The sequence below is a fragment of the Aspergillus saccharolyticus genome (genome assembly GCF_003184585.1).
Source record: "Aspergillus saccharolyticus JOP 1030-1 unplaced genomic scaffold BP01scaffold_8, whole genome shotgun sequence".
Taxonomy (NCBI): Eukaryota; Fungi; Ascomycota; class Eurotiomycetes; order Eurotiales; family Aspergillaceae; genus Aspergillus; species Aspergillus saccharolyticus.
The window spans coordinates 148,925-173,860 of NW_020290618.1; the positions used below are offsets into that span (position 1 = coordinate 148,925).

Below are 24,936 nucleotides of genomic sequence, written 5' to 3' on the forward strand. Positions count from 1 at the left end.
CATCACCTGATTCTGTAGTTACGATCAACGACCTTAGTCATTGAGATTTATGCACACATTCCGAGATCGGTGTCTCGGCCTCCGAGGTGCGGGCGAGTTTGTCCGCTCACCCGCAGATAAGTCGATAAGCGCATTCTATTCTACGTCAATGGGCATGCCCCGCCAGCTCGCTTTGCATCATATATAAGTCTATCCTGTCCCCCTCTGAGCGTTGGATCTGTGAAGCCAGACGAGAAACCACCATGGCACCTACTGTTCATTCGCTAACGCCGCCCTCCGGCTCCGACATCGACTTCGGAGCCGTCATCAACAACGTCGACCTCGAGAACCTGACCGGTACAATCCACCCCCACCTTTCCCAAGTGACAAACGCTTGTGCTAACTCCCTCCAGACGACGACTTCCACACCATCCACGACGCACTATACAAGCACCTCGTCGTCGTCGTCAAAAACCAGCACCACCTCACCCCACGCGCCCAATACGAGCTGACGCGACGCTTCGACCCCACCGCCTCCTCCTACGGCCATGGCAAAACAATCGACGCAAAGCGCTCGATCCTACACCCCGACCTGAAGACAGTCCCCCACCAGCCACAAGTCCAAGTTATCGGCCACGGCCACATTGACAGCTACGAGGGCCTGACCGACATTCAGCTGAAGCACCCGCATCACCGCACCTTCCATCGAGACCCGATCCCCGAGGCCGAAGACCACGACTTCACGCGCTTCTACCGCTGGCACATCGACGCCGCGCTGTACGACCTGCACCCGCCGCGGGTGACCACGCTGCTGGCCGTGCGGGTGCCGCGTGGCCGCCGCCAGACGCTGCGTTACGACGACGGGTCCGATGAGACGCTCGATGTGCCGCTGGGTACGACTGCGTTTGTCAGCGGTGAGCGCATGTACAACCTACTCTCTGAGGAGGATAAGGAGTTTGTGCGCACGAGTCGGGTGGAATATGCGCCGCATCCGTATGTACTCACCCAGGCAAACATAAACCCAAACCCCAACACAACCCCTCCCATTCCCCACCGATCGTTATCTCCAACTAACTGCTACGCTAAATGACAGATACATCTGGATGTCCCCCGCCCGCGCCCTCCCCACAGGCCTAGGTCTCTACTCCGAAGACCGCGAGCTCCCCACCGCCTCCCTCCCGGCTATCGACCAGACCAAAATCCAGATCCTGCCTATGGTGTGGAAGAACCCGGTCACCGGTGCCCCGGCCGTGCAGATCCACCCCTCCGCTATGCGTAAGATTCATCTGAAAGATGGCACCGTCATCGACGATTTGAAGGAAGTCCGGAATATAGTGTACCGGTTGCAGCGGCCGGCCATTAGTCCCCAGTATGTGTATCCGCATGATTGGGAGGAGGGAGACCTCGTCTTGTTTCATAATCGGGGGGTGCTGCATTCGGTGGTCGGAGCCTTTGGGGAGGGGGAGGTCCGGTTGTTTAGACAGTGTAATTTGGCAGCGGGGGAGGCGCCGGTTGGGATGGAGTGAAAGGGGTATTCGAAGGGTAAGGAGTTGTATAGATAGATAATTGGGAGTTTACGGTAGATAATAATGATTGATGATCTTGTTTAGGTGCTGGTGGTATGTTTTACGATTCGAGTTGGAATTTGAAAGTCGCAATAAGCATGAGACATGACAGTCGTAAAAATCGTGCGACAAGAATGTTGCAATAGGCGTGAGACAAATTCTAGAATCACTGGAATGCGTGTCATGCCGGACCTTCCGGAACTCTATACCGAGACAACTAGAATCCAAGAAAGCTCCTGTTTCACCACAAACTTCCGCAACTCTATACTGAAACACGCAAACTCATTCACACATGGGAAGTATCTTCCAGAATCTTACCATCTGGATTTTGCAGTGGGTCGACCATGCCGCCCCGACGTTTCATGAGGCCAGATCGAGTTGACAATAAGGCAAACTGCATGGCACGGATCGGAAGAAGATATGGGCTGCGTTCTCTTTCCACTGCCAGGGTTGGGATAGGATGTGCTACGGAGTAGCATCAAAAAAGGAATGTCCCGAGGGAGGTTCGAACTCCCGGCCTTGGGATCGCCCAGAAGTGATCTTCCGAGTCATACTGAGATATGAGACCCACGTGATAACCAACTACACCATCGAGACAACTTGTTAAAGAGCAGCTTACAGAATCAATACATGAGGTCAAATGATGATCACTACGCAACTCAACCCCTTTCCCACTCAAAAACAACTCTCATGTTCGCCACCGGCCTTTAGCAAAGATCGCCGCAGACGAATCCTAGATGTTGGGCATTCACCTAGAGCCCTGAAAAAAAGAACCTTGACATTTATATACTTTGCCTTTTTTTCTTCTTCTTTTTTGTTTTTTTTGCAAGCATCAATTGAAGGATCGTCCGGTGTTGTTTGGCTTCAACTCATGCTTACTGGGCTACCGTGACTGGCTCTAACGGGCAAACTTGCACCCGCTTACACTCTCCGGGCCGCTGCGATTTTTTGTAGCGGCTGAGATGGCCCACCTACTACTGTAGCCCTAGCAAAAGCGGCGAGGTGAGCATCTGTTTGATGTAGCGCCCGGGCTTCAAGGTGTTCTAGATATCCGCTAATCAAGTTCTGGATTATTTTGTTGTCTATCAGAGCACACTGACATGCTGGAGCTATCCAGTGATTCTAAATCTCTCCGTGAGGTCAAGTAAGGTTCTACAAAATTTAGTAAGTGTTGCTCCGTGCGGGCTAAACTATAAATATAACAACGACCAAGAGAAATATGATTACTCTGCACGCAAGGAAGATACTAAAATCAGAACAATGCATAGTATTGCAGAAAGAATTTGACGTTGAAGATTCTATTTTCTAAGAATTCATCTCCAGATTCTTCTCCAGACTTAGTCATAGGACTATCTCCAGTCCAGCATTGTTGCTTCCATTTTAGCAATTCTGAGCGAAGATAGTCCCTCGACACCAATCCGCGCTTTCAAGTGCGTGAGCTCGAAGTCAGGATCTCTGCACATGTTGCCAAGATTGCCTCTCGCCTTGGCTCCATCGTGGCGGCCATTCTTCCTGTGGTTATCCGGTCGCTGTTCGACGAAGCTGGCGTGGACCTTTCCGCTGACATTCAGGGAGAGGTTTAGTGGACTCCTGGCATTGAAATTCATAGTATTGTTAGCTATACGTTTGAGACAGTATGTGACAACTCCCCGATAGTTCATCCTCACGAGGTTGACTCTGCTGCAGAATTCCTTCCCCAAAGACCATCCCCTGCCAGATATAATTCCCGGGCTGCTCTCGTCGGATGGCCCTAATCCCAACAAGTATCGTCAAATCGAGGGAGAGTCGCTTCTGCAAAGGGCTAGTACTGCGTTGGAGATCGTGAGAAGAGGCACGGTGAGCGGAGAGAGACTCATGTGGAAAATATGGACGGCCGAGGAATATCCGGAGTTTCCCTGAGGTAGAGCGCAGGAGAAGACAATCTCAACTTCACTTGACCGTGCAGACAAAATAGCCGATTGGTAAGGTTGGTGAAATTTGGATATACGGTGTATTGCAACAGATGACATTTGTGGGAAGCAGTGAATCGGGTGTCTTTCAGCTCCCCGCAATTAGCAGAGAATGTTCAAATAAATGGCCTTAAAATGAAATAGAAACTGTGACTTTGCTGACGCTTCTACTAAACTCAGGCGATAGTTATGATTTGAGACACTTGTCAGGTGATTCAAGTTTGTTGGTGTTGACAGTGAATAATATCATCGTGCGGTCTTCACTCACTTCATTTTTCCCTTTCCACCGTAACACATCGATCCCCTCTGATTTCTCTCCTCTTTTCCACCGCATATCTCTCCCACCAGACTCCCACTCCTTCATCTCCAACTTCAACTTTTCATCATCGATCTTCCATTCTCCGAATATCCTGAGGTCTTCTCATCCTGTTGTGAAGCTCTTAACTACCTCAAGAAGCCCTTCACTTTCCTCTCACACATATGCCTCTTCTCATACTCTAAAGCACCAGAATGCACTACTGCTGCTACCACGTCACTGTTGAGAATGGCGAGAAGTTGCTCGCCTTTCTCGATAATTCCCTGCGTCCTAACACAGACAGACCTCTTGCGTTACATGAGGCTTACACTCTCCTTACCGAAATTGACCAACTAGAGCAGGAGATACGAGAACGACAGTGGATAGATGCCAATCTAGAAGCTCACGAGCATTTCCATTCCGAAGATGACCCAGATGATTCTGACACTGACGAAAGCACGGATGTCACTAGTCTCGATAAAGGGTGCAACGGCGGGTGCTACGACGGAAACACCAAACAGGTAGCGACCGACGGCGTGCATATCGATGAAAAGCCGATGGAAATTAGTAAAGGAAGTCCCAAAGACACTGAATCGAGAGAGGAACCTGGAATCACCGGTCTTGAACTCGCAAATGATGACAAAGAACACACCCTTGAGCAGAATAAGGCCCAGCCAGTTGAGAGTGCTGAGAATCAGACGGAGGGGAGAGACGCCGATACACACTCTAAGGCAGGCTCTAAGTCCGAGGAAAGCATCCCCAAATTGGTTTCAGCTGATGACGACCATGACTCCACTGGGCTCGTCAAGCACAAGCGCTTTGAGAAGGAACCATGCTCCGAATGTTCCACTCTCAACAAGCTTGAACCCCATCGCCTGGGTCTGCGCAAGCTTGCGATGAAACTCTCGCGTCCCTCGATCCGACCTCTCACAATATTTGACCTGCCGAATGACTTGCTCCTTCAGATATTCGAGTACTTCCGGGACTTTCGAGTGAACAAACGCGAGATAATCTGGTGGGCTCCCAGCATGCCTCCCTGGCTAGGCCCGACTCTAGATCCCACCGATAACCAGCAATATCGCAAGACAATCCCGAGCGTCCGCCTTGTCTGCCGTTTGTTCAATGAGCTAGCCTCGCCACTATTGTGCTCAATTTTGTTGGTTCAACTAGATCAGCAGTCGATCGACAGAGCCGATCAACTGTCGAAGTGTCCACACATTGCGCAGGGAATTCGCGGCATCAAAGTCGGTCTCGCCTTTCGAATTAAGGACCACGAGTCCGATATCAAAGCATTTGCGGCACACAGCCAGAACATGCTGGAAGGCGAACTCAACCACTGGATTCACCGTCTGGAGACTGCACCAACTCCAGGTATCGTCCGCACCAAGTATGGAGAGCAAGCGGTTCCCTTGAATGCAGGCGAGGTCATTCGTGATAATTATCGGCACATCTTACACGCTATGAAGCCTGACCTGCCATTCCTGAGACCCGAACCGCGGGCAGTCATAGAGGATGAGACCAATATTGACATCATCCTGGTTCAACAGCTTCGAGACCGCTTCGAGCAAGGCCACCGAGAGTATATCAGGAAGTACGCGGAACAGGTTGAGCTTGTCAAGTCTGGGTCATTTAGCCGCAGCGTGGCCGCATGCTTCGCCCGACTGCCACGTGCAGATTCTCTGGGATTTTGCGACTCGACCGAAGCAACAGAACCGTGGCGATTCACTCTCCTCGACCGAGCCTTTCTGGTTGAAGCTCTATCGCATCCACTCGAATGGGAAGGTATCCAGATGCTGGCCGATAATCCCATGGTGCCTGGTAGACTCCTGTTCGAACTGCCGCTCGAAATCCGAAAGGCGGGCAAAGCTCTTCGCAATCTGCACGTCAGCTGCTTCCCGTGTGAGGAAATGACCTCCATGATGCCGGCATCAGATCGGAACAGTCTTGAACGCGATAAGAAGTTGTGGTCTGCGATGCGCAAGATCTTCAAAGGCCTTCGCTCGGTGAGCTATGATCAACCTTTTAATCACGCCCAACATTTCTTCGAAACTGCACCCGTCAGCAAAGCGGTTCTTCACCTCAAGAAATACCTCAAAGCCATGTTCTCAGGTCCAGACCTTGAACGTGTTTTCGTCTTTCTGAACGTGTACGGGGATTGGCAGCCCGAGAATGACCACGGCATTCTCAACCTCACTCCACTTGTCAGCGGATTGCAGTGGAAGCACATCAAAACTTTCCAACTGACCTGCGCGATCTTGACAGAGTCTGAGCTCCTGAAGTGGTGCGCCACACTTGGCCCCAGACTGGAGAACCTGTTCCTCGCAGGCATTCAGCTCATCTGGGGTAGCTGGGCGCCAGTCCTCGATGCTCTGCGTGAGAAGGTAGCTGAAGCCAAGGCGCACCATTCAATGATGCCTCACGTTCACATGGATGATCTCCAGGGAGCAGAAATGGACAAGGATGAATTTGTGGAGGTGCGGGCATATCGCTACGTGTGCGGCTTTGCGGCAGCCGAGAACCCATGCAGAGTAGAAAGATAAACGACACTCGCCGTGCCCACGACTCCGCTTGTAGGAGCTCTGGCTCACTTGAACGGAAGTGTATCATGCTGCTCTTGAAGAAGCGAAAAGTGGCGTAGGGTGATAGGCGTCGAATCGTTCCCCATGTTTGAGTACTAATCTTTCGGCTAAGTTTCCATTTGTCTACTCTATCATGCTCTGATTTATCAAATCTTTCCTGATTTAATCGCGGTTTAAAGATTGTTTCCAGCCTGCGTCGTGCTAAAGATTGCCTGCTGTACCTTAGTCTACAAGCACTAAAATGTCATCCATCTCCTCTACTAGTCGTAGTTACCGCGTAATACGTTTGACCTGAACTGGTCGCGACGAACCAACCCAGCCATCATAAGTATCCATAATCGTCCGCTGAATAATGCCACTGACAATATACCTCAAGTTCCAGGTTCATCAAAAATATCCTTGCCTTGGCGATTGGTGAAGCGAATCCCAGTGTCGGTTTGGGCCGACAGCACGGTGAAGCCGACCTTGACCAGCGCCCATACAGCATCGTTTTTCCCAGATACTTTCGCCAGGGGCCCGCACTGCGAGACAATCATATCCATTGTGGTCGTTATGTCCTTGCTATAGTACCAGCCACTTGATTCTCGTCAAGCGGACACAAGGCTCGTGCCGCCGCAGTGGGGAGATGGGGAGGGGTGTGTAGTGGAGAAGCACCGCGGAGACAGCTTTAAGCTCACCGCCCTGAGTCCCGCTAAGCTCCATCCGCATGGGGCATCAGCCACCAACCAACTCAAGCACCATCATCCGTTCTATACATTTTTCCCTTCGTGCTATCAGTTTTGACTCAGATACTCTTCATTTCTAGAGTTCTTGGCACTCTTTTTGCGGGTGGCTGGAATGTTCCAGAGACCCTCCTTTGGTTCACCGCCCACTCGGATCTTACACATATCCTCCTAGCACGATGCGACCGGCATAAATAAACAACTGCATCTCCGACTAACGAAACTCCTGCCGCCGACTCAGCAAGATACGCAACGTCCAGAGACTGTGATCTTACACCGACCGAAGAAGCTAATCGCAGATGGCAAGCCTACATTATCTCTGAAACATGCACAAAATCCCCATCTTCCAATATGAATCCCAGGTCTTTATCCACCGGCACCAGCAAAAGAACAAAAGCCACCGAAACACGAAAATCCCGCAATTCTAGACGCTACTTAAGATTCTCTCACTGTTGTCCATGCCCCGTGTACTCTCCTCGCAAATGCAACTGATGCTCTTCCCGCACCCCCGACTCCAGACCAGCCTGATTCTTCGCGAACACATGATCTGCCGGGAGCAACCACCCCGGATGGAAGATATTAAATACCCCGACCGCGATTACCATCATCACCCCATCGAGACCCACGAAGTACGACTCATGAGTGATCAGATATCCACTCCAGCCCTGCGCCAGCTCGATCGTCCGGTAGATGCTCCGAATGTAGATGCACACGACGGAGAGCACCATCGCACCGAGTAGGTAGGCCAGCGGGTCGTGGAGGAGCGCCTGCGAGTATCCGAGGCGTATCGAGCGGCGGAGGAAGTCCACTGCACAGAAGACAAAGATCGTGATGGAGGCAAGCTGGAAGACGATACCCGCGACCATGGTGTTGGTGCCGGGAGCGGTGTTGCCGTTCACCTCGTCGGATTCGGAGGATGCTAAACCACCGCCTGCGGCTTGAATGACGAGCGAGATGACGTCGCATGTGCAGAAGATCCAGAGGTAGAGTTTCGGGGAGAGGATGGAGGAGCTGCGCCCGAAGAGTTGGATATACCGGCCGAGGAGGACGTAGATGGCGGCGGTGAAGAAGGTTGGTGCTTTGCCGTTGTTAGGGTGACGGGTATGTGTCAAGAAAGGCTAATGCTTACCGATGATTAGGGTCGAGATTTGGAGCATGAATGCGGTCGAGTTGTAGGGACATTTGGCGGCCCAGGTGCGTCCAGCCCAGCCTAAAAGTTCCACTGGGTGATATTAGCTCGGTGTTGAATTGCTCAGAAGATGGCGATCATACCCAGACATCCGATGCTGAAGAGGCTGCACCACCAGGTTCGTTTCCAGCAGAACTGAACGATATGAACGATCATTGACAATCCAAAGAGCACACAGAAGGCTATCCCAGCGCCTTCGGAGGGAATGTACCCGTATGAGGTACTAACACCCTCCACGTAGGCTTTACAGCCCATGTAAAGTTCATTATCATCGAGAGATGACATGAGGAAGAAGCAGAAGGGCTTTATTTGAAAAAGAGATTAATGAAGAATAATGATGGTGAAGTAGCAGAGGGATATCTGATCTCGATTGCTGGTCCGAAAATCCAACAAACCGACTGCTTATATACCAGACATGTACCGCGAAAAAGCAACAGAACCAGGCTACGAAGTAAACTTGACGGATGAACCAACCACAAAGCCGCATCATACACAGCCATCGGGCGTATCTCAAGGGACAACAAAGTTTTAGGCTACGAGAATAACAACATACACACGGACGGCTTTTGGACTGATCGCCAACGCTCGGATCATCAAATCTTCGCTCCACAGCCGCACGCCAAGCGATAAAACGGGGTAAATCCGGCGCTGATTGAGCGGCCCGTAAATGGTCAATGTGGCTTGCATCTTTGGCTTCCGTGGGGGTTTCTGATTGGCTTCATCGTCAATTCCAGCCACGTGGGGGCCGTGCGGCGCCAGCAAACATGGCCGTGGATTTCGGATGCTACCTCGGAGAATTAATTCACAAGTATATGTAGGAACGATAAGTCTTCAGAGAACTTGGTCTTTAGGCCAATATTTCACTCCTTTATAAATAGTGTCTTGTTTCACTATCCCACTCTTTCCCACCGCTCCTCCCAAGGTCCGTCGACACCATGCGGCTTGAGTCGAAAAAGCACAGGGTATGATTGACCGCGCGCCTCTCGGTTACTCGTCAGTGAGACATCGTACACTCGGTGATGTTCCAGCGGGAACCTCTGTGCGATAGGCAGATGGGCGAGCTCCGTCTCCTCCAATTCCAGGACTCGCCTTAAGACCGCGACATGCAGTCCTTTATCCCACATGCCCTCCCGAGCGGGATACCTCGACAGAACATCCAGAATCCTGCGCCGCAGAACTGGGTGTCGACACCGCTGGACTGACCAGTAAAAGACTGGTATTACGTCTGCGTCGAGATAGAACTGCTCTGCGGCCAAGTCGGACCCGTCAGCACAAAGCTCGACCAGTTTCTCCCCAGCGCATGCTATAGCCGTGAAGTTTGGGTAGTATTGGTCCATTTGCATTTCGTCCAGGGATGTGCATGTGCTTAGCCAGGTGATCGCGGTGTTGTACTGGCACTGCATGGATAACGGGCCTCGTGGATCTAGCACCCCGCTAGTCTTAGCTGGCAGTTCTAGCAATACCTCAAAAGCTTGGAACCACGCATAGCACTCCTCCAGCAGTGCCGTCTGATGTTGTAATTGTTCTGGCAAAAATGGCTGCGGTGAGTCTGACCAAACATGGCGCTGTGCTGAGCGGACAAAGAGCAAGCATCGAGTGATGAGGTTGGTCAGGTAGTCTCGCGCTTCGCCAATGTGTTTGAACACAGGCTGACTTTTTGATGTGAAGACAGATGAGCTGCCTAAGACTGCGTCGAGCAATGCTAGCGGTCGACCAAAGTACGACATCTGATTATTCTGCCGACAAAAGAATTGCAACAGGTCTCTGTCAAGGCTCCCCTGAGCAGCAGTGTGCCCCGAGAGAATGCGCAATCCGCCCCCTACATGATTCATAGCTTGCCGGTTGTTTCCCTGCAGCATTTCCAGACAGATAAATAAAAGACACTGAATCAGCATCAAGTCGACCTCCATCCCCTTCGGATCCCCCATCTGCTGAAGAAACCTTTGGATAGCTTTATTGTACTGCTGCAGCGCGAATCCATCGTCCAGAGTCGCGGTATTGTTAGCAGGCTCGAGTCGACCCTGCAACTGCCGCTGATGCAACGCGCCCACGGCAGCAACGGCGTGCCTGACAGCAGAGTTGCGGTGACTCAACTGGGGCAGGAATCGATTCCAAAACTCCGACGGGAAGAAGCCCGACATAGCCGACGCGGTCTGCGTGCAGAAGAATTGCACGTACTGCCGCTCCTCCCGCGTACCCGGGACAAGTACAATCTTCCGATCGGGACCTGGACTCCAGTCATCATGCCGAGGTACAGACTGGACGATCGCCTGGTGCAGTTGGCGTTGCGAGGCGTCGGTGTAGCCGTCGCAAGTGCGTCCAGAGCGGGTGCACTGGCTGCATGCGGGCTTTTCTTCCCCACATTTGATGTGGCGAATCCTGTCATGAGTCAGGGGTGTTTTGGTCTATGTGGGCGGGTTTATGTGCGCATACTTGCAGGTTATGCATCCGTTGCGGGACTTTGGTCTGCTGGTTCTCTTTCGGCGAATTGATGATGTTGATGTTTCCGATGAGGAGGATGATGACATGGTGCTTTGAGCAGTCAGGGGTCAACGGCTACAGAAATAATTATAAAGTCGTCATGAAGGACGAGGCTGACAGTTGACATCGAATTCTCGCGCTAGGCCCCGCCCAGGATTACCTCACGTGATTTCTCTGCAGCAGTCTAAGTGCAAGCCACGTTATCCGCTATATTGCCACGGTGCTATAAGTGGATCTGATATAGCGACACTCACCAGAGCCAGAGTCAGTCAGCGAGACGCTGTCAGCTAGCGATCGCGCTTTCAAACGCAGTATCTTTTTCCAAGGCCCCCAAAATAGAGTAATATCCAGTTTGATTTTCGATCTCCTAGTATAGCCCAGCGAAGAACATCACACCCAGCCGAGCAGAACCACCGCTGCAATCAAAACCACATCCAATCAGAAGAACTATAGCTATAGCAATAAGTCCCCTCACAGAAGAACTTAAGAGACGGCTGCAGACCCTCGCACTAGCACCCACTCCGCCCCCAGAAAGACACAAACGCAGGCAATCACAATTCAAGACCTACATCGTCCTCCACCGACCATGCTGAATGAGTGACTAGTTAGCACACAGCACACACGTCTTCAATCTCATAATACAGACAAACTCTCGGATTGATCACACCACCGCCGCTTGTACCCCGTCACACACCCATCCCCATAGTCCCGACAACAGGATTCGGAGATCTCCCTACACAAGACATCCCAGTTCTTATACCGTGTCGACGCAATGAAGAGCTAGCCATCAGAGTCTGTGTTCCCGGGGTTGGATTTGCTCGAACCACAGAATGGGGAGCTGCCCCACCACTTGCAATTGGTGAAGCTGGCCATTTGGCATTTTGAGAACGCGCCGATTGTGAAAAGCATGAGGGCTAGGGCTGGGAGGGTGAGAAGATGCATGGTGTTGAGGGGATGTGATGTGAAGTACAATGAGTCATCGGGATTGGGCAAGTATAAGGTATGATGTATGAGCAGCCGTACGGAGTAAAAGCTCACATCAATCGCTCGTTCTTGTTATCGAGCCGTGGCTGCCACGTCAATGTTATGCAGCCACTTCGAGAATGTCCCTTGGCGTTCTGGTCTGTGACAGACGTACTATGTTGTTTTTGCCATTTGCTCCCTACATTGCCCCCAATTGAATATAACATTAAGAGTTTGTCATGATAATGATGGATCACTTAACTTATGCGCTCGGTGGGAGCGGTTAGAGATTCCGTGAGCCTTACAGCCCTTTTGCTTTTTCTCTACTACTCCTCTCGCTGATCTGCGTTGCATTAGATTCCTCTCGAGTACAAACTACATATCTACAATAAGAACGCTAAAAAATAAGACTACGTACTGCAAGGTGTTACCCCGCACCACAATCTTTATCAGCAGAAAGGCCGACCGGGCAGTGGGCACTACGAAAGTGTACACTGTAGCGGCCGCGAAGGCCGGGCGCGCCGGGCCTCGGGAAGATCCGAGCGGGGACTTAGGGCTACCGGTCCTGAGCCCTGATATGTATCTTTGGCCGGTGATGCAACCGCATCTCATTCAGGCTCCATCATTTCTCCTCTAGCACTGGTTGACTGATGGTAGAACGAAATCTTGACGTTCTCTTCTGTGAGCGCCTCTGGAGCTCTCTTCATGGTACTTTCAGGTTATTCACCAATGTCAACTCTGAATTTATCGCACATTTAGAATCTTCTCTGCTCGGGCGGAAACCATGTCATCCTGTTAATGTGACAGAGCTGGTTGGTATCACTCTCTTTCCGCTCCTCTTTTACATTCACCCGAATGCGCCCCTCAGGCAACTCCAACCGAGACTTCGAAGATTCACAGTAGATGCCGAACCAGTTGCTGATAGCCCAGGACAAGCTCAATGCCAGCTCTAGGTAGGCTGATCAAGGCGTGGGCCCTCCTACAGTGGTAGCATGTACGATGTGAAGCGTACGGTGTGATTGGCCCGTCCTGTCATCGTGGATATCGGCAAATCTCTTGTAAGCGGACACCTTGTCTCATCTGACTCTGCCCCCTTTCCCTCTCCGAGCTGTGAAGCACGGGAGCATCGTGTGAGGAATTTCCAGCTCAATTTCCGTAGTCCCGCGCTACAGTGAACAGCGAGCGGCAGATCTGTCACTCGGTGGGCTAGACTGTAAATGTAAGACGGAAGAGCAGCTCATTTGCGGCTTCATGATCCTGAGATCACGAGCGGTCTCAGTACAGCGCCCAAAACCGTCAAGAATAAACGAGGAAGGCAATTACATGCCCACGGTAATTGAAACCCCGAGACTAGCTCTACAGCTAACTCCAGCTAAGCAGCGGTCGCGTCGGAAGGATGATTCGTCAAAGTAATCCTTTTCGATCTGTTGATGAGGTCCCCAAACGGTCGTCACGCTTTCGCATACCTTCGATTTCCAGCCATTTGATTTCTTCCGATGCAATTCCAGCTTGTATAGTTCGGTAATAGGCAAAACACAGGGGAGTTGGCCTAAGGCAGCACTGCCGGCCGAGCACGCAGGTACGGTTTTGGCGTATGCTTACACATTTCAAATAGGTAGTCATCAAAGAATGTGCTAGGTGTACCGAGTGATAGCACGGGGAGCTTCGGAGACATCGCGGAGGCAGGAGAGAATCTCCGTTCGTTATGATGTACATGGCCTCAATAGTCTGTAGCTGCAGAGCTGCCATCAAATGTGGCCTGATTATCAACCACCAGGACGAAAATCGCAGTCGTCGAAGCTGGCTAGCACAACTAGACAACTATTACTAGGCGGACCTCTTCCGTGCGACGATTCACAGCTTCAAGAATTAATGGATCTCGCGCAGTCCTTGCAGATCCCCGGTTTCGGTAGACTAGACTTGTATCATCGAGCCAGTCCAGAGTATAACCACCTTCGAAATCCACGAGCCAAGCATCCCGACGATCGCCATCAATCACGACATTTTGTGGCTTCACATCTCCCCAACAAAGCCCGTCTCGATGGGGAGTATGAACCGCATCGGACATCTGGTCATACCACTTCTGGCGCTCCTTGACAAGAATCTCATCGTGATGATCGGAATTGATGATGGGAAAAAGACAAAGAGGGGACGCGTTGTAGGTCATGAGTATACCGGGATACTTGGTATCGACGCCAATCACCCTTCTAGCTTTGGCACCCGAGAGGAGATCCCCCATGTGTTGCACTCCCCCATCTTCTTCAGCACGGAAACCTCCCGTTAAAAGTAATCAGTAATTCTGACGATATCGTAAGCATAAGTCCTTCCATCGATGTCCACTTCATAGGTTTTATGCCGAGCGATCTCGCGAAAATGCTGACATCAGACAATTTGGAAGCCGGAATCCCAAGCAGCTCGTCATTCATCAAATCCCAGTCAATCTCTGGCTGAGGCATGCTCGAGGGGATAGAACAGGGTTCGCATGTGGCTTCATCGTTATCCTGAGGGATCAAGCGAAAGCTCAGCAATGATTGTGTTAAGAACGTCTCCAGGTCGTCTTCACGTACGTCTCGCCTCGTAGTGAAAAGGGGCATACAGAGCGGTCCCAGCAGATCTGCAAGTTCTCGCCTGCGCTGGCGTACGTAGCAATCAATGCATCGATGAGCAGTTGTCTGCTTGTCACCGGGGTTAATCGACTGCAGGGGGTTGCAAAGAGGACGAGGTCTTCCGACAGCCTCACCGTGAAGCAAAGGTACGCCGATTGCAGAACGCCCTTGCTGGCCACATGGCCCAGTCCGCTCAAAATGACTCGAATGTCGGAGTTCTCTGGGCGAAGGTCTTCATCGCACGTGATACCCATGTCCACATGGAAAGACTCTACAAGTCGATTAGTGCAACTGAAGGTGGTTGAATTGCAATCGCACAACAAGTGGCAGACCATGCTCGCTCCGTTTGCTTCGGTGACAGGTTCTCTGTCGCCCAGCCGAACAAAGCTTTGCTGCCCTTTTACTGCCTTCACCCTTTTTCTCTTTCAACCCTATCAGAATGCTTTTGCCTTTCCTTTCTTTTCACACACACTCTCTCTCCCTCTTTTTTTTTTCTGTTTTCTCCTTCTCTATTCTTCTCTTTTTTTCTTTCAGGCCTCTGAAAGAAGTTCGTCTGTCCGTGCCTATGCCATCAACCTCTCTTGGACATTTTGTGCTCTTTTTAGTCTGTCTTTTGATGTAAGTTTATTTCCAGATGACTAGTGAAGCACTGCGGCATTGAAAACGTTTCTACCAGCTGCTCGAAGTTTTCTCTTGGAGTGGAGCTCTTATTCCCCCTTTGCATCATGTCCAAAAGTACTCCGTAATGAAACATCAATTGATGCCCAGATCTTGAATTAAATCACGCCCTGGTTTTCCCACCCGGAGAAAAAAACGACACAACCGAGCAACTCTGCTATTAGCCACTCTACGAGATGTGGTCATCCCTAGCAGATTAGGGCTCGACCATACGACCGTGTAGTGCCGACTGCCGTCCTTGACTAGCGGAACTGCTGGATATAGGACGGTAATCCAGATCACCAATTTATGCAGGCCCTACTCTCAGAAGCTACAAACTACAGGTTCACACTTCATACTCACCGGTCGCCGGGGATGATTCTGAGGTGCTCAATGTGGTTCGCAATGTCTGAAGGTCATAGCACGAGCTAGGAATGAGGCATGCAGAAAGTTTGTGGGGGATGAGGGGGGCTGTGTTCGGGTTTGGCAAGCGCATGTCTCACAACTAAGTCTATCCACTTGGACTCACTGGGCACAGCGTGACCTTTCAGAGTTTAGCTAAAAGCCTAGATCCACAGGGCTAAACGACGAAAGGCAGTCGTTCGAAAAGTCCGACCCATAGCAGCAGGAGAGCAGGAATTGCTGCGGGTAAAATGGCATTCTTGCGGGGCCCTCCGCAAGGGTTGTCATTTGATCCTCCTGCAGCGTACGTCACCACACTGTTCGTACCGGAGGGACTTCAGATAAGATACTCAGAGTTCTGGTAAGGAAGGGCCATTATAATCGACACCTTATACTTCATCATACCACGCGATTGCTTCCATTGATAGCAAATTTGTTATCCCCGCGGTGTAGTGAGCTTCGTCCTAGGGTTTACTCTTGCGGGCCGCGGCTCCATGCAAACTCTGTAGAAGCAGGGGTACAGAGTACAGTACATATTCACTGTAAAAGGAAAAGATACTACGCAAAGAAACAAGCTTATTGTTTCTCCAGCGACTACAACTACAACAACAAATCCTAAACCTTTCGACTTCAATTTAGAAGTAGCTGAGAGCAGAGCGAGAAGTAAGTGGTCGGAACATGAATCCAGTATCGCGCCTTGCGCTCAGTGCTTCCCCTTACATTCGCCCCGACACCCTTCTCTACTTATACATCCGCGCGAGGTGTAGGAACCGCCCCCTTGCAATGCAGCGAACGACACAGTAGCAGGTTTGTGATATGACATAAACCTGATTTGGAAACGAGCTGCAGCCCGTGCCTTGGGGACGACACGAACAATCCCGGTCGTTCACATAGAAATCCTCTCACGGGGGCCTTGAAACTTGGCCTCCAAACTCCCACCACGGTGAATGTCTCTCTTCAGTATAAATACATCGACGGGACCCGAGGCGCGTCATTCTGGAAATGAGCCCTATAATTGACATCCAAAATCCCGAAACATCAGCGACCTCGCATCAAATTAGTTTCTCCGAGATGGGGGTACCGTCTCGACCCCATTCCACGACCGGAGTCAAGCGCTCGAGGCCGCACAACCTAAATGTCCTCCAGCGGCGCTACCACGCGGAATTCTACGAGACCGTCGCGAAAGTCATGGCCCTGCGCGCCAGCTACCTGCAGGAGCGCATCCTCTTCGTCAAAGGGAGCGAGATGGTGGCAATCCTGAAAGGTCTGGGCGCAAGAGACGAAGACTTCCCGCTCATCCAGCGGATCAGCGACAGCACAGGGCCGGACCCAACCTTCGAATACAGGACGGTGACGGCCGCACGCTACTGCCTCGACTCGGAGACGCGGTGTATCCAGCGCCTGGAGAAACGGTCACCGTTGAGCGCGCGGGCCGCCGATGAGCATTACAAACGCTACGACCCGGGCCCCCAGCGGGAATTTGACGAAGCGTCGATGGAGGTGCAGGGGAACACGGTCGTCCAGGCGCTGATGCTGTTCAAGGCGCTGGTGGTCCACAAGGTGGCGGTTTTCCCGCGCGAGAAACTGGACTACGCGTCGCATCAGTGGGTGTGTAGTGTGTTCAACGTGCGGATCATGACCGACGATCGCCAGGGGGTCCAGGGCGAGCCAGCGACCGGCGGCGTGCAGTCCGATGGGTCGGATCACACCATGACTGTGCTCCTGGGGTCGTCGAATATGCGCTCCGACAGCGCGGTCACCTACTTGCATGACAACTTGGAGACGACGGGGGCACCCTTGTGGGAGACGAATCCGGCCCTGATCCGAGGGCGGGTGCAGCATCGCAACTTTCTCGACACCCTCGTCTTTGCGGACCACCATTACAAAAGATGTGTCACGCAGCTCAACGCCTCTGATCCCTCGGAGCGGGCGTGGCGTGACATGCTGGTCGTTTTCACCCGAAGACCAAAACTGGATGAGCACGGCGTGGGTCACACGGAGACGCAGACACTGCACGCAACATGTCCGTTGCAAATTCCCATCTGGCTGCCTTGATCAGATGCTTAACACGGTTGCCTTCAATCCTCAAACACCGCGTCCGTCAGAGCCCGATTTACGTTTTGCATTTTGATATCCCCTGCAGCCCTCGCACCAGTACTCACTTACCTTTTTGATGCCCTTCCTAGACCAACTACCAGACGATATGTCGCTTTAGCTCACTTCATTGCGAAGACTTCCCCATGAGCTTAAGGGGTAGTACACCTCAAGCTGCACGCCTTGCATAAGCCTTGCTCACAGAGGTATACACCGCCACATGCCTCCAAACCCGCAACCCCTTTTTCTTCTGCTGCATCAAGCAAGGCGAAAATTCTGGGCCGGGTTGCATGGAGACACTGCGTCGAGCAACATGATTGAGAAAGCAGAGAGAATGAGAGTCAGCCGATGTCATGTCTTTTACCCATGAGGTGCTGTAGTGTCACCACCTTGATGAACACTCTTTCTCTCATGACAGTTGTTATCTACTTCCTATCATTCGCGCTTCTTCCGAGATTTTTTGCAAGGAATAATCAGTTATCATGGCGTCTGACATGAAGTCCTTCCCGCGTTTTCAGCGTATGTGACATGCATTTTGTTTACGCAATCCCGTCCTTTTGGACCACCCCCTACTGTGACTGCCGAGAGTTCACCTCTATTGTGGTTCATGTGCCCCTTAGTCATGACTTTTGCAGAAAGATGGTGTTTATTTTTTTCGAACCTTATCAGTCAAACAGATAATCTAATAATCACAGATGACAATCCTGTTAGTGGAGCAGATAGTGGACTTTATGTATTCACGGCAATTGCTTGCATAAGGCCTGTTCAGACCGGCAAGCCGATGTGATGTTTGCTGGAGTCGATGCTACTGCATCAGTCCTTATATTCGATGACCTAAGGGGAGCTAAGAAGATGTGAATCAGGTTTTATGCAACAGTCGCCAGTATATTCTCCAGCGCTTGCCCTACGCAACTCGTGATCCATATCTCCATATATCCTTCCATATAATTCCTCTCTATTGTCATATCGCGGTCGAATTTAGGATAGTGTTTCCGGGACCCGGGAAGTAGGCAAAGCTTATCTTGACACACACACCTCAAGCTTTCAGATTTAGCCGTTAGCGCCGAAATCGAACGCAATCCGGATTCTAGAACAATTGACACTGAGTTTCGCAGAAACTTTGTCAGCCGCCATATGCATTGCTGTGTGGCCCTGGACGTCCGGCTGCTCGATGCGGGCTCCCTTCTCTAACAGAGCCGTGACAAATTCCACGGGGACTCGAGACAGGTTCAATTGAGAATAGAGCCCCGCATGCTCCCAGCTGTGTTGACTTCCAGCTCCTCTAAGCTCAGCAGATAGTTGCCTACTTCCATCTGAAGCTCGTATTAGCCGAAGAGATCCTGATGGGCCGCTTAGTGAAAGGGTGTCCCGACCTCCGGACCGACTAGGTTGATATCCGCGCTGGGAGCAACGAGCACTTTTACCCTTTCGAGAGTCGAGGCCCAACTGGCATAGTGCAGCGGACCACCGCGCAATGAACCTACGACATTCAACTGGGCCTTGCGTGAAATGAGGTATTTGACCACGGGGATATTTACCAGGGCGCTTGACCTGCTCCCGCACAACGGCAGGATCGCATCGACCAGACATCCGGGAAAATTGTGACCCTCGGAGATGCCCAGTGGCTGTCCTACGTCCCATATTGGAATGATTATACCCTCAGTCAGCTGTCTTCCGACGGGTTTACTCTGAAGAACGAACGAAGCGAGACTGTTCATGGGTCAAGATGATAGGCGGAAGTAGACCTCCCGGCGCCGTGTATTTGGGCTCAGCAGATCGAGGTGGCATGAGTATTGGCATGACCAACTTCTGGGAACAGTATCCCACTCAAATAGACCTAAGAATTTAGCTACAGACGAGGCATTTGCGACAATATGCTATGCTCGCCCCTCGCCGAGCCGCTGAACACCCGTCCATACCACGACGGACTCAGACTGGATACCTACAAGGAGCAACCTAAAGCCCTCAAAACGACATACGAAGACTGCGAGCCCGACTTTGGCATTGCAAACGGGATCGGTCGAACGACAGTCTTCTATATTTGGCTGCACGGTAACGGAACACCATCCGATAGCGAGCTAAGCGCCTTTCCAGCCCTAGTCCACGACCTCCTCAATTGATAGCAACTCCAGAAACCATCTACAATCCCGGAGAGTGAAGAGGCGTCCTGGATTGCGACGAACGAGGCAGCACGATACGGTGTCTCAGCGATTTTCAATCTCGCGAATATTCGTCAGTATCTTGACTAAATCCAACCTAAAACTCGCCCAGACTGTGCTTAGCAGTCTGCAGTACCCGCACGATGAGTTTAATAGCCAACTCGAGGTTGCATCTCAAGAAGCAATCAGCCCAGCCTAAACACGGTGTTCATTTTCTCCCACACAACTTCAGTCATCATGCGCCTTGACCCGCGCAAACATAGATCCCAGAATGGTCAAGAACATAAATATGATCACGAACACAATCCCGACTATTCCACAGCACTGTAACTGACTCTTTCTACGCTCTCGTCGGGCGATAATCCGCTCGCAGGCATCGCAGTGCTCGTGGGGGGTGGTAATCACCGAGGTGACAAGGGGGATAGCGGCGGTAGGATCAGTTTCTCCGTGCTGGTGGGAGCGAGAGGGCTGCGATTCCACGTCATCCTGGTCCGCTTGTGCGACTGCAGAGTACTATCTGAGGTTAGTGATGTCAGACCGCCCGCGCGGGGAAGGGTGCATACTTCTTCGTAGGGCGGGGCTGCCTCGTAGGGTTGCTTGGGTGCCATTTGGTTGCGCTGAAGAATTGTGAAAGAAGTTGGAGCCGGACTATGTGAGCAAAACTCAGGTACTTTTGAGAGACAGTTCTGTGCAACAATATCTATCTTTTCAAGTACGAACAGTGCTGCCTGGGAGGAATGGAGGGTGAGATTGCACAGCCTCCTCGGGCTGACAAGGCTACGTCAGAGTCTTAGCAGGAAATTTTATAGGTGGCTTGTGCCTTTTTCGGGAAATGTCAGGCTTTCCCACCAATAAACTCGTTCTGTGCTTCGCTGTTTGTTCGAACCAACATTGTCGACTCGACTCATCCTGGCACATTATCACGTGATGCAGTCACTCACGAGGCTCGCTGGATATGTATGCCTGAGGCGATACCGATCCTTATCCTCAAAATGAGTACGTACCAACCTCGAAGAGCTGGGCTCGGATGAAATTCGAGCTAGATTCCAAAGATAGAAAGCGACAGCGAGTGACAACCTCCGAAGCGATGTTGAGAAAATGACCCTAAGCCACACTCCAGCCATATCGTTCTCCGGTTGAATAGTACCGGCCGGTATCGGCACGCTCCAGACACCGTACCTTCTCATGGAAAGAACCAGGGTTGGGTAGATCACATGCGACAAGTGACCAGGTAGACTGTGCGACTCGTGAAGTACAAATGGCCGTATATGATGAGGACATGCTGAGCACCTGGTCTTGCCTTAGCCGAGTGATATTAGGTTGGCATTTTATCGCCACTGCGCGAAGACTACCGTTAGGGCATGAGAGGCCAACTCTTCCGGCAGCATGGAGTAGTGCAACCGCGTATGCCTTTTCTTTCCAGCAACAATACTATATAATTACTCTTAAATCAAAAACCAGTACATACGACCACAGGGTGTGGAAAATAGGGCTTCCCGTCCGCTCAGCCGTACTCAAGCCACACGCCGGGAGGTTAGTAGTTGGGTGGGTGACCACCAGCGAATCCCTTCTGTTGTATGTTTTTGCTCAGCACTCATCTCGTTCATTAATATCTTTACGTATTTGTCTTGAAGTAACCGCCTGAATCCCAATGGCAAAGCATTGTTGCTGGGAGTTATAATGGCCGTTCAGCGGTTGCAGGATCCAAGTAGGATCTTCGACGATATCCAATGGCCAGTAACTCAGACCAGAATATCAGCCCTACACAGTACCCTCAATACATCTCCCCAAGATGATCTAAACGACGCAATAATACAGCTCAACTGATAGGCCGCGTTCATTCCATGCGGACGACCGAGTGGAGCAGTTTTCAGCCCAAGTGGGTCTTGCACATGCAAACCGGACGAGAAAATTCCTTATCTTCGGGCCTCAGGGGGTTTGACTCGTCTGAGTTCCTGCCTGTGTTGCTTCCTGCTGCTGCTGGGACCAGATATTGAACTCGAACTGAAACTACATGCCAAACCATATGCAGCAACGAATTGTACCTCATCAAGCGGCATTTCTACACAACACACCTTCTCCAATAATCATAACGCACCTATCGCACCGAAGACATCTTTATAACCCATAAAAGCACAAGCAACTCCAATATCACCACCTCAAAACTCGCTCACCACCAAAACCAACTCAAACAGAACCCCACAATGCCCACGCTCCAACCCAGCGAAGCCAAACCCCCTATACCCCCCCTCCCGAAAACCCTCCTCCCCCTCCCGCACCGAATCTACTGCTTCCTCTGGCTCTGGGCCACCAAACTCCTCGTGACGCTCCACACGACGATCACGAACCTGCTGCACCCACCCCCGCGCAGCACCATGCCAACCCTAACCGTCCGCCTCCCGTCCCGCCCAACCCTGGAAGCCCGCATCTTCTACCCGCCCAACTACACCGGGACCAACCCCCGGGGCCTCCTCCCGACCTACATTGACCTGCACGGCGGGGGCTTTGCGGTGCACACCGCGCGCCTCGACGACGCGTTTTGCTCCCAGTGGAGCAAACTCACGGGGATGTTGGTGATCAGTCTGGATTACCGCAAGATCCCCCTCCACCCCTTCCCGACGGCGGTGTATGATGTGGAGGCGCAGATCCTCGATCTGTTGGGTGCAGCCCAGGCTCAAAGCGCGAGGGAAGCCAGCATCAGCAGCAGTGGCAGCCACCACCACCAGATCCAGCAGCACCAGGGGCAGCACAACGCACCACAACCACCACCCCTCCTCCCCATCGACTCCACCCGCCTCACCATTGGCGGCTTCAGCGCCGGCGCCAACCTCGCCCTCGCCGTCACGCAACTGCCGGCCCTGCGACGGAAATTCCGCGCGGCGATTTGCTACTACCCCATTGTGGATTTCAGTCATTCCCCGCCGGATAAGATGCACGCCCGTCCGTACCGGGACTACTGGCACGATAACCTGGGGGACGCGGGGTGGTGGATTGACTGGGGGTATGTGCACCCCGGGCAGGATCGACGGGATCCGTTGCTGAGTCCGTGGTATGCCGCCGCACAGGATCTGCCGGAGAGGGTGTATATGGTGGCGGCGGAGTATGATTTGCTGCGGCTGGAGGCGCAGGAGATGATCCATCGGTTGGCGGGGCTGGAGGACCGGGAGGATAAGGAGGAGGGGTTCGAAAAAGATGGGTACAAGTGGACTTTAGCCAAGGGGTGTCGACATGGGTTTACCCATGGGTTCTCTAGAGGGCGGAGATCGAGGAGGGTGGAGGTGAGGGAGGAGATTTGGAAAGAGGCGAGGGATTGGTTAAGAAGAGGGGGGGTTTTGGAGTGAGTGAGTGGGTGGGTGGGTTTGTTGGTCACGGATTCAAGAAGATATTTCGAGGAGAGGACTGTATAGACGAGATCGAGCAGCTTGCGCGTACAGAAACAGAATTTCCTCAGTTGACAGACTTAGGCAAACGAACTAACAGCAGCAACTAAAGACTACAACCTCGCCTTCCTCCCCGCCCTCTTCACGCGTGCACCGGCCCACTCCATAAAAACACCCACCACCCCCTCAATCTGCGCCTTCGTATTATCCGCATGCACCGTGAGCCGGACTCGGCCCAACTGCTTCGGCACGATTGGATAATGCACGGCATCAACCCAGTACCCGTTGCCCCGGATATGATCTGCCAGCTCGTTTTCCTCGCCGGGCGGGGTGATCAGCGCGAAAATCGGCGTCTCGAACGATGTCGAACCCCAGTCCTCCGCGCCGGGGATACGGATCACTCCTTTGTCCCGGACTGCCGCCCACTGCTCATGCTGCGTGACCATGTGCTGGAAGTAGCGCGTGTTCTCCTGGAGTCGACGGCGTCGCTGATGTCGTCAGCACACGATCCGAACAAACCAGGCAGAAAAAGACATACCTTCTCGCCCTCCTCGCTGGCTGCTAACTCGTACCCTGCCCGCACAGCCGCGACTGTGATAAAAGATGGCGCGGTGGAGAAGACGATGTTGCGAGCATAGTTGATCATGGAAATGCGGATTGTCTCTGAGGCAAGCACAACAGCTACCACCAAACTCAGTCAAATCCGTCGAGAGCCGTACATCACGGAAGACTTACCACCAGTCGAGCCCAATCCCTTCCCGCAAGTATGGACCCGGATCCCAATCTCCTTTTCCAAGCCATAATGACACACGAGCCCGGACCCATCCGGTCCGATCAACCCGTTCGAGTGCGCCTCGTCCATCGAGTACACCACGTTGCCCCGCGGGAACACCGCACGCGAAATGTGCAGCATCTCACGGATAGGCACCACATCGCCGTCCATGCTATAGAACGACTCCACAGCGACAAAAACCACGCTCTGGCCGTCTTTGACCCCAGCGTGGTGGTTGCGAAGGTCTTCGAGCACGCGTTGAAAGTCCTGCAGGTCGTTGTGCGCGAACGAGCGCGTCTTGGCACGGCCGCGCCGCATGCCATCATGGATGCTGGCGTGGATATATTCGTCGTGCACAACCACGTCGTCGGGACGCGGCACGGTCGACCACAGGGCAACATTCGCGTCGAAGCCCGAATTGAAGAAGAGGCCCGCCTCCGCCTCGTGGAAGCGGGCGAGATCCCGCTCGATGTCGTTGAGGTAGTGCGTCGTCCCTTCGAAAATCCGCGTCGAAGTGCTGCCCACGACGAAGTTCGGATGAGAAGCCAGCTGCTTCAGGAAGCCCTTGGTCAGCGCCCGCGAGGTCGAGATGGAGAGGGTGTCGTTGGATCCGAAATCGATCAGTTGATTGACCATCCCGGGCGCCGGGGGCTGCATGAGGCGCTGCTGGCGCTCACGCTGCTCCAGCTGGGTTTGGAGCTTGCGGTGCAGAATTTTCTCGCCGGACATGTTGACCTCTCTAATCTCTGAGAGGACTTGTAGGTTATGCACGAATTGGGCTCTGTCGACTGTTCGAGGGACCAGAAAGACGTTTGAGTACATTTATATAAGTTTCTGGCGTCGGCGGCTGGGCACCTCGCCATCGTCTGGCAGTGACGAGCCATGTAATCTTCGAAAGTGTCCGGTTGAATTCCATGTCGGATGTACACTTCCTTGACAATTTCTCCAAGTCATCCAAACTTTGTGAGCAGAACTAGAACAGAGCCCGGTGGCGATGATCGACGGTGAGTGCGTCAATATAAGGTTGGCACGCTGTCAACAAGTTGCAGAAGACGAAAACCCGCGAATCACGTCGAGTAGTGTCCACGCTCGTCTTCAAGGTTCTTCACACCTTGAAAACCGGCATTTGACTGTTGGATGACAT

The 24,936-nt window shown here is 52.3% G+C and overlaps 10 protein-coding genes and 1 non-coding gene across 11 annotated transcripts; 5 read left to right on the forward strand and 6 right to left on the reverse strand.

Annotated features, from left to right (window-relative positions):
• Positions 1-206: 206 nt before the first annotated feature.
• BP01DRAFT_315124 (TauD/TfdA family dioxygenase) lies at positions 207-1,550 on the forward strand. Its single transcript, XM_025572551.1, has 3 exons — positions 207-336; positions 393-972; positions 1,073-1,550. The coding sequence occupies exons 1-3, from the start codon at positions 243-245 to the stop codon at positions 1,503-1,505; spliced, it is 1,107 nt and encodes a 368-aa protein (XP_025433048.1). The 5' UTR covers positions 207-242; the 3' UTR covers positions 1,506-1,550.
• Positions 1,551-2,034: 484 nt separating this feature from the next.
• On the reverse strand, positions 2,035-2,141 carry BP01DRAFT_t91. The gene has a single exon. It is a non-coding gene; the product is annotated as a tRNA-Met (tRNA).
• A 1,862-nt stretch (positions 2,142-4,003) lies between these two features.
• BP01DRAFT_411100 (uncharacterized protein) lies at positions 4,004-6,328 on the forward strand (the record flags this gene model as incomplete). Its single annotated transcript, XM_025578901.1, has 1 exon — positions 4,004-6,328. One exon carries the CDS (start codon positions 4,004-4,006, stop codon positions 6,326-6,328), a length of 2,325 nt encoding a protein of 774 aa, XP_025433049.1.
• A 1,100-nt stretch (positions 6,329-7,428) lies between these two features.
• BP01DRAFT_336554 (RTA1 domain-containing protein) lies at positions 7,429-8,632 on the reverse strand. The gene is made up of 3 exons (XM_025573249.1): positions 8,362-8,632; positions 8,219-8,311; positions 7,429-8,167 (listed from the first exon to the last, which is right to left on the reverse strand). The coding sequence occupies exons 1-3, from the start codon at positions 8,561-8,563 to the stop codon at positions 7,536-7,538; spliced, it is 927 nt and encodes a 308-aa protein (XP_025433050.1). The 5' UTR covers positions 8,564-8,632; the 3' UTR covers positions 7,429-7,535.
• A 653-nt stretch (positions 8,633-9,285) lies between these two features.
• BP01DRAFT_261767 (Zn(II)2Cys6 transcription factor) lies at positions 9,286-10,767 on the reverse strand (the record flags this gene model as incomplete). Its single annotated transcript, XM_025571304.1, has 2 exons — positions 9,286-10,657; positions 10,712-10,767. Coding segments are annotated over 2 exons (1,428 nt in total), but the record flags the coding sequence as incomplete, so codon positions are not given.
• Positions 10,768-16,458: 5,691 nt separating this feature from the next.
• Positions 16,459-17,442, forward strand: BP01DRAFT_380912 (uncharacterized protein; the record flags this gene model as incomplete). Its single annotated transcript, XM_025577254.1, has 1 exon — positions 16,459-17,442. One exon carries the CDS (start codon positions 16,459-16,461, stop codon positions 17,440-17,442), a length of 984 nt encoding a protein of 327 aa, XP_025433052.1.
• Positions 17,443-18,531: 1,089 nt separating this feature from the next.
• Positions 18,532-19,269, reverse strand: BP01DRAFT_380913 (ankyrin repeat domain-containing protein; the record flags this gene model as incomplete). The annotated part of the gene is made up of 3 exons (XM_025577255.1): positions 18,532-18,794; positions 18,863-19,106; positions 19,183-19,269. 3 exons carry the CDS (start codon positions 19,267-19,269, stop codon positions 18,532-18,534), a joined length of 594 nt encoding a protein of 197 aa, XP_025433053.1.
• An 86-nt stretch (positions 19,270-19,355) lies between these two features.
• Positions 19,356-19,730, forward strand: BP01DRAFT_380914 (polysaccharide lyase family 26 protein; the record flags this gene model as incomplete). The annotated part of the gene is made up of 2 exons (XM_025577256.1): positions 19,356-19,580; positions 19,614-19,730. 2 exons carry the CDS (start codon positions 19,356-19,358, stop codon positions 19,728-19,730), a joined length of 342 nt encoding a protein of 113 aa, XP_025433054.1.
• A 138-nt stretch (positions 19,731-19,868) lies between these two features.
• Positions 19,869-20,248, reverse strand: BP01DRAFT_380915 (uncharacterized protein; the record flags this gene model as incomplete). Its single annotated transcript, XM_025577257.1, has 2 exons — positions 19,869-20,153; positions 20,204-20,248. 2 exons carry the CDS (start codon positions 20,246-20,248, stop codon positions 19,869-19,871), a joined length of 330 nt encoding a protein of 109 aa, XP_025433055.1.
• Positions 20,249-21,844: 1,596 nt separating this feature from the next.
• Positions 21,845-22,981, forward strand: BP01DRAFT_292087 (alpha/beta-hydrolase; the record flags this gene model as incomplete). Its single annotated transcript, XM_025571679.1, has 2 exons — positions 21,845-22,273; positions 22,376-22,981. The coding sequence occupies 2 exons, from the start codon at positions 21,845-21,847 to the stop codon at positions 22,979-22,981; spliced, it is 1,035 nt and encodes a 344-aa protein (XP_025433056.1).
• Positions 22,982-23,095: 114 nt separating this feature from the next.
• Positions 23,096-24,864, reverse strand: BP01DRAFT_354883 (aminotransferase class I/II-fold pyridoxal phosphate-dependent enzyme). The gene is made up of 3 exons (XM_025574553.1): positions 23,756-24,864; positions 23,559-23,701; positions 23,096-23,508 (listed from the first exon to the last, which is right to left on the reverse strand). Exons 1-3 carry the CDS (start codon positions 24,519-24,521, stop codon positions 23,134-23,136), a joined length of 1,284 nt encoding a protein of 427 aa, XP_025433057.1. The 5' UTR covers positions 24,522-24,864; the 3' UTR covers positions 23,096-23,133.
• Between the last annotated feature and the right edge of the window lie 72 nt (positions 24,865-24,936).

What these genes read in the sequence shown, in the direction of transcription:
- BP01DRAFT_315124 (XM_025572551.1), top strand. Translation starts at nt 243, where the DNA reads ATGGCACCTACTGTTCATTCGCTAACGCCGCCCTCCGGCTCCGACATC. An exon ending in CGACCTCGAGAACCTGACCG is followed by an intron (nt 337 to 392) that starts GTACAATCCACC and finishes AACTCCCTCCAG; the next exon opens with ACGACGACTTCCACACCATC. An exon ending in GTGGAATATGCGCCGCATCC is followed by an intron (nt 973 to 1,072) that starts GTATGTACTCAC and finishes GCTAAATGACAG; the next exon opens with ATACATCTGGATGTCCCCCG.
- BP01DRAFT_336554 (XM_025573249.1), bottom strand. Translation starts at nt 8,563, where the DNA reads ATGTCATCTCTCGATGATAATGAACTTTACATGGGCTGTAAAGCCTAC. An exon ending in CTTCAGCATCGGATGTCTGG is followed by an intron (nt 8,312 to 8,361) that starts GTATGATCGCCA and finishes AATATCACCCAG; the next exon opens with TGGAACTTTTAGGCTGGGCT. An exon ending in AATCTCGACCCTAATCATCG is followed by an intron (nt 8,168 to 8,218) that starts GTAAGCATTAGC and finishes ACAACGGCAAAG; the next exon opens with CACCAACCTTCTTCACCGCC.
- BP01DRAFT_354883 (XM_025574553.1), bottom strand. Translation starts at nt 24,521, where the DNA reads ATGTCCGGCGAGAAAATTCTGCACCGCAAGCTCCAAACCCAGCTGGAG. An exon ending in GGGATTGGGCTCGACTGGTG is followed by an intron (nt 23,702 to 23,755) that starts GTAAGTCTTCCG and finishes GTTTGGTGGTAG; the next exon opens with CTGTTGTGCTTGCCTCAGAG. An exon ending in CCAGCGAGGAGGGCGAGAAG is followed by an intron (nt 23,509 to 23,558) that starts GTATGTCTTTTT and finishes TGACGACATCAG; the next exon opens with CGACGCCGTCGACTCCAGGA.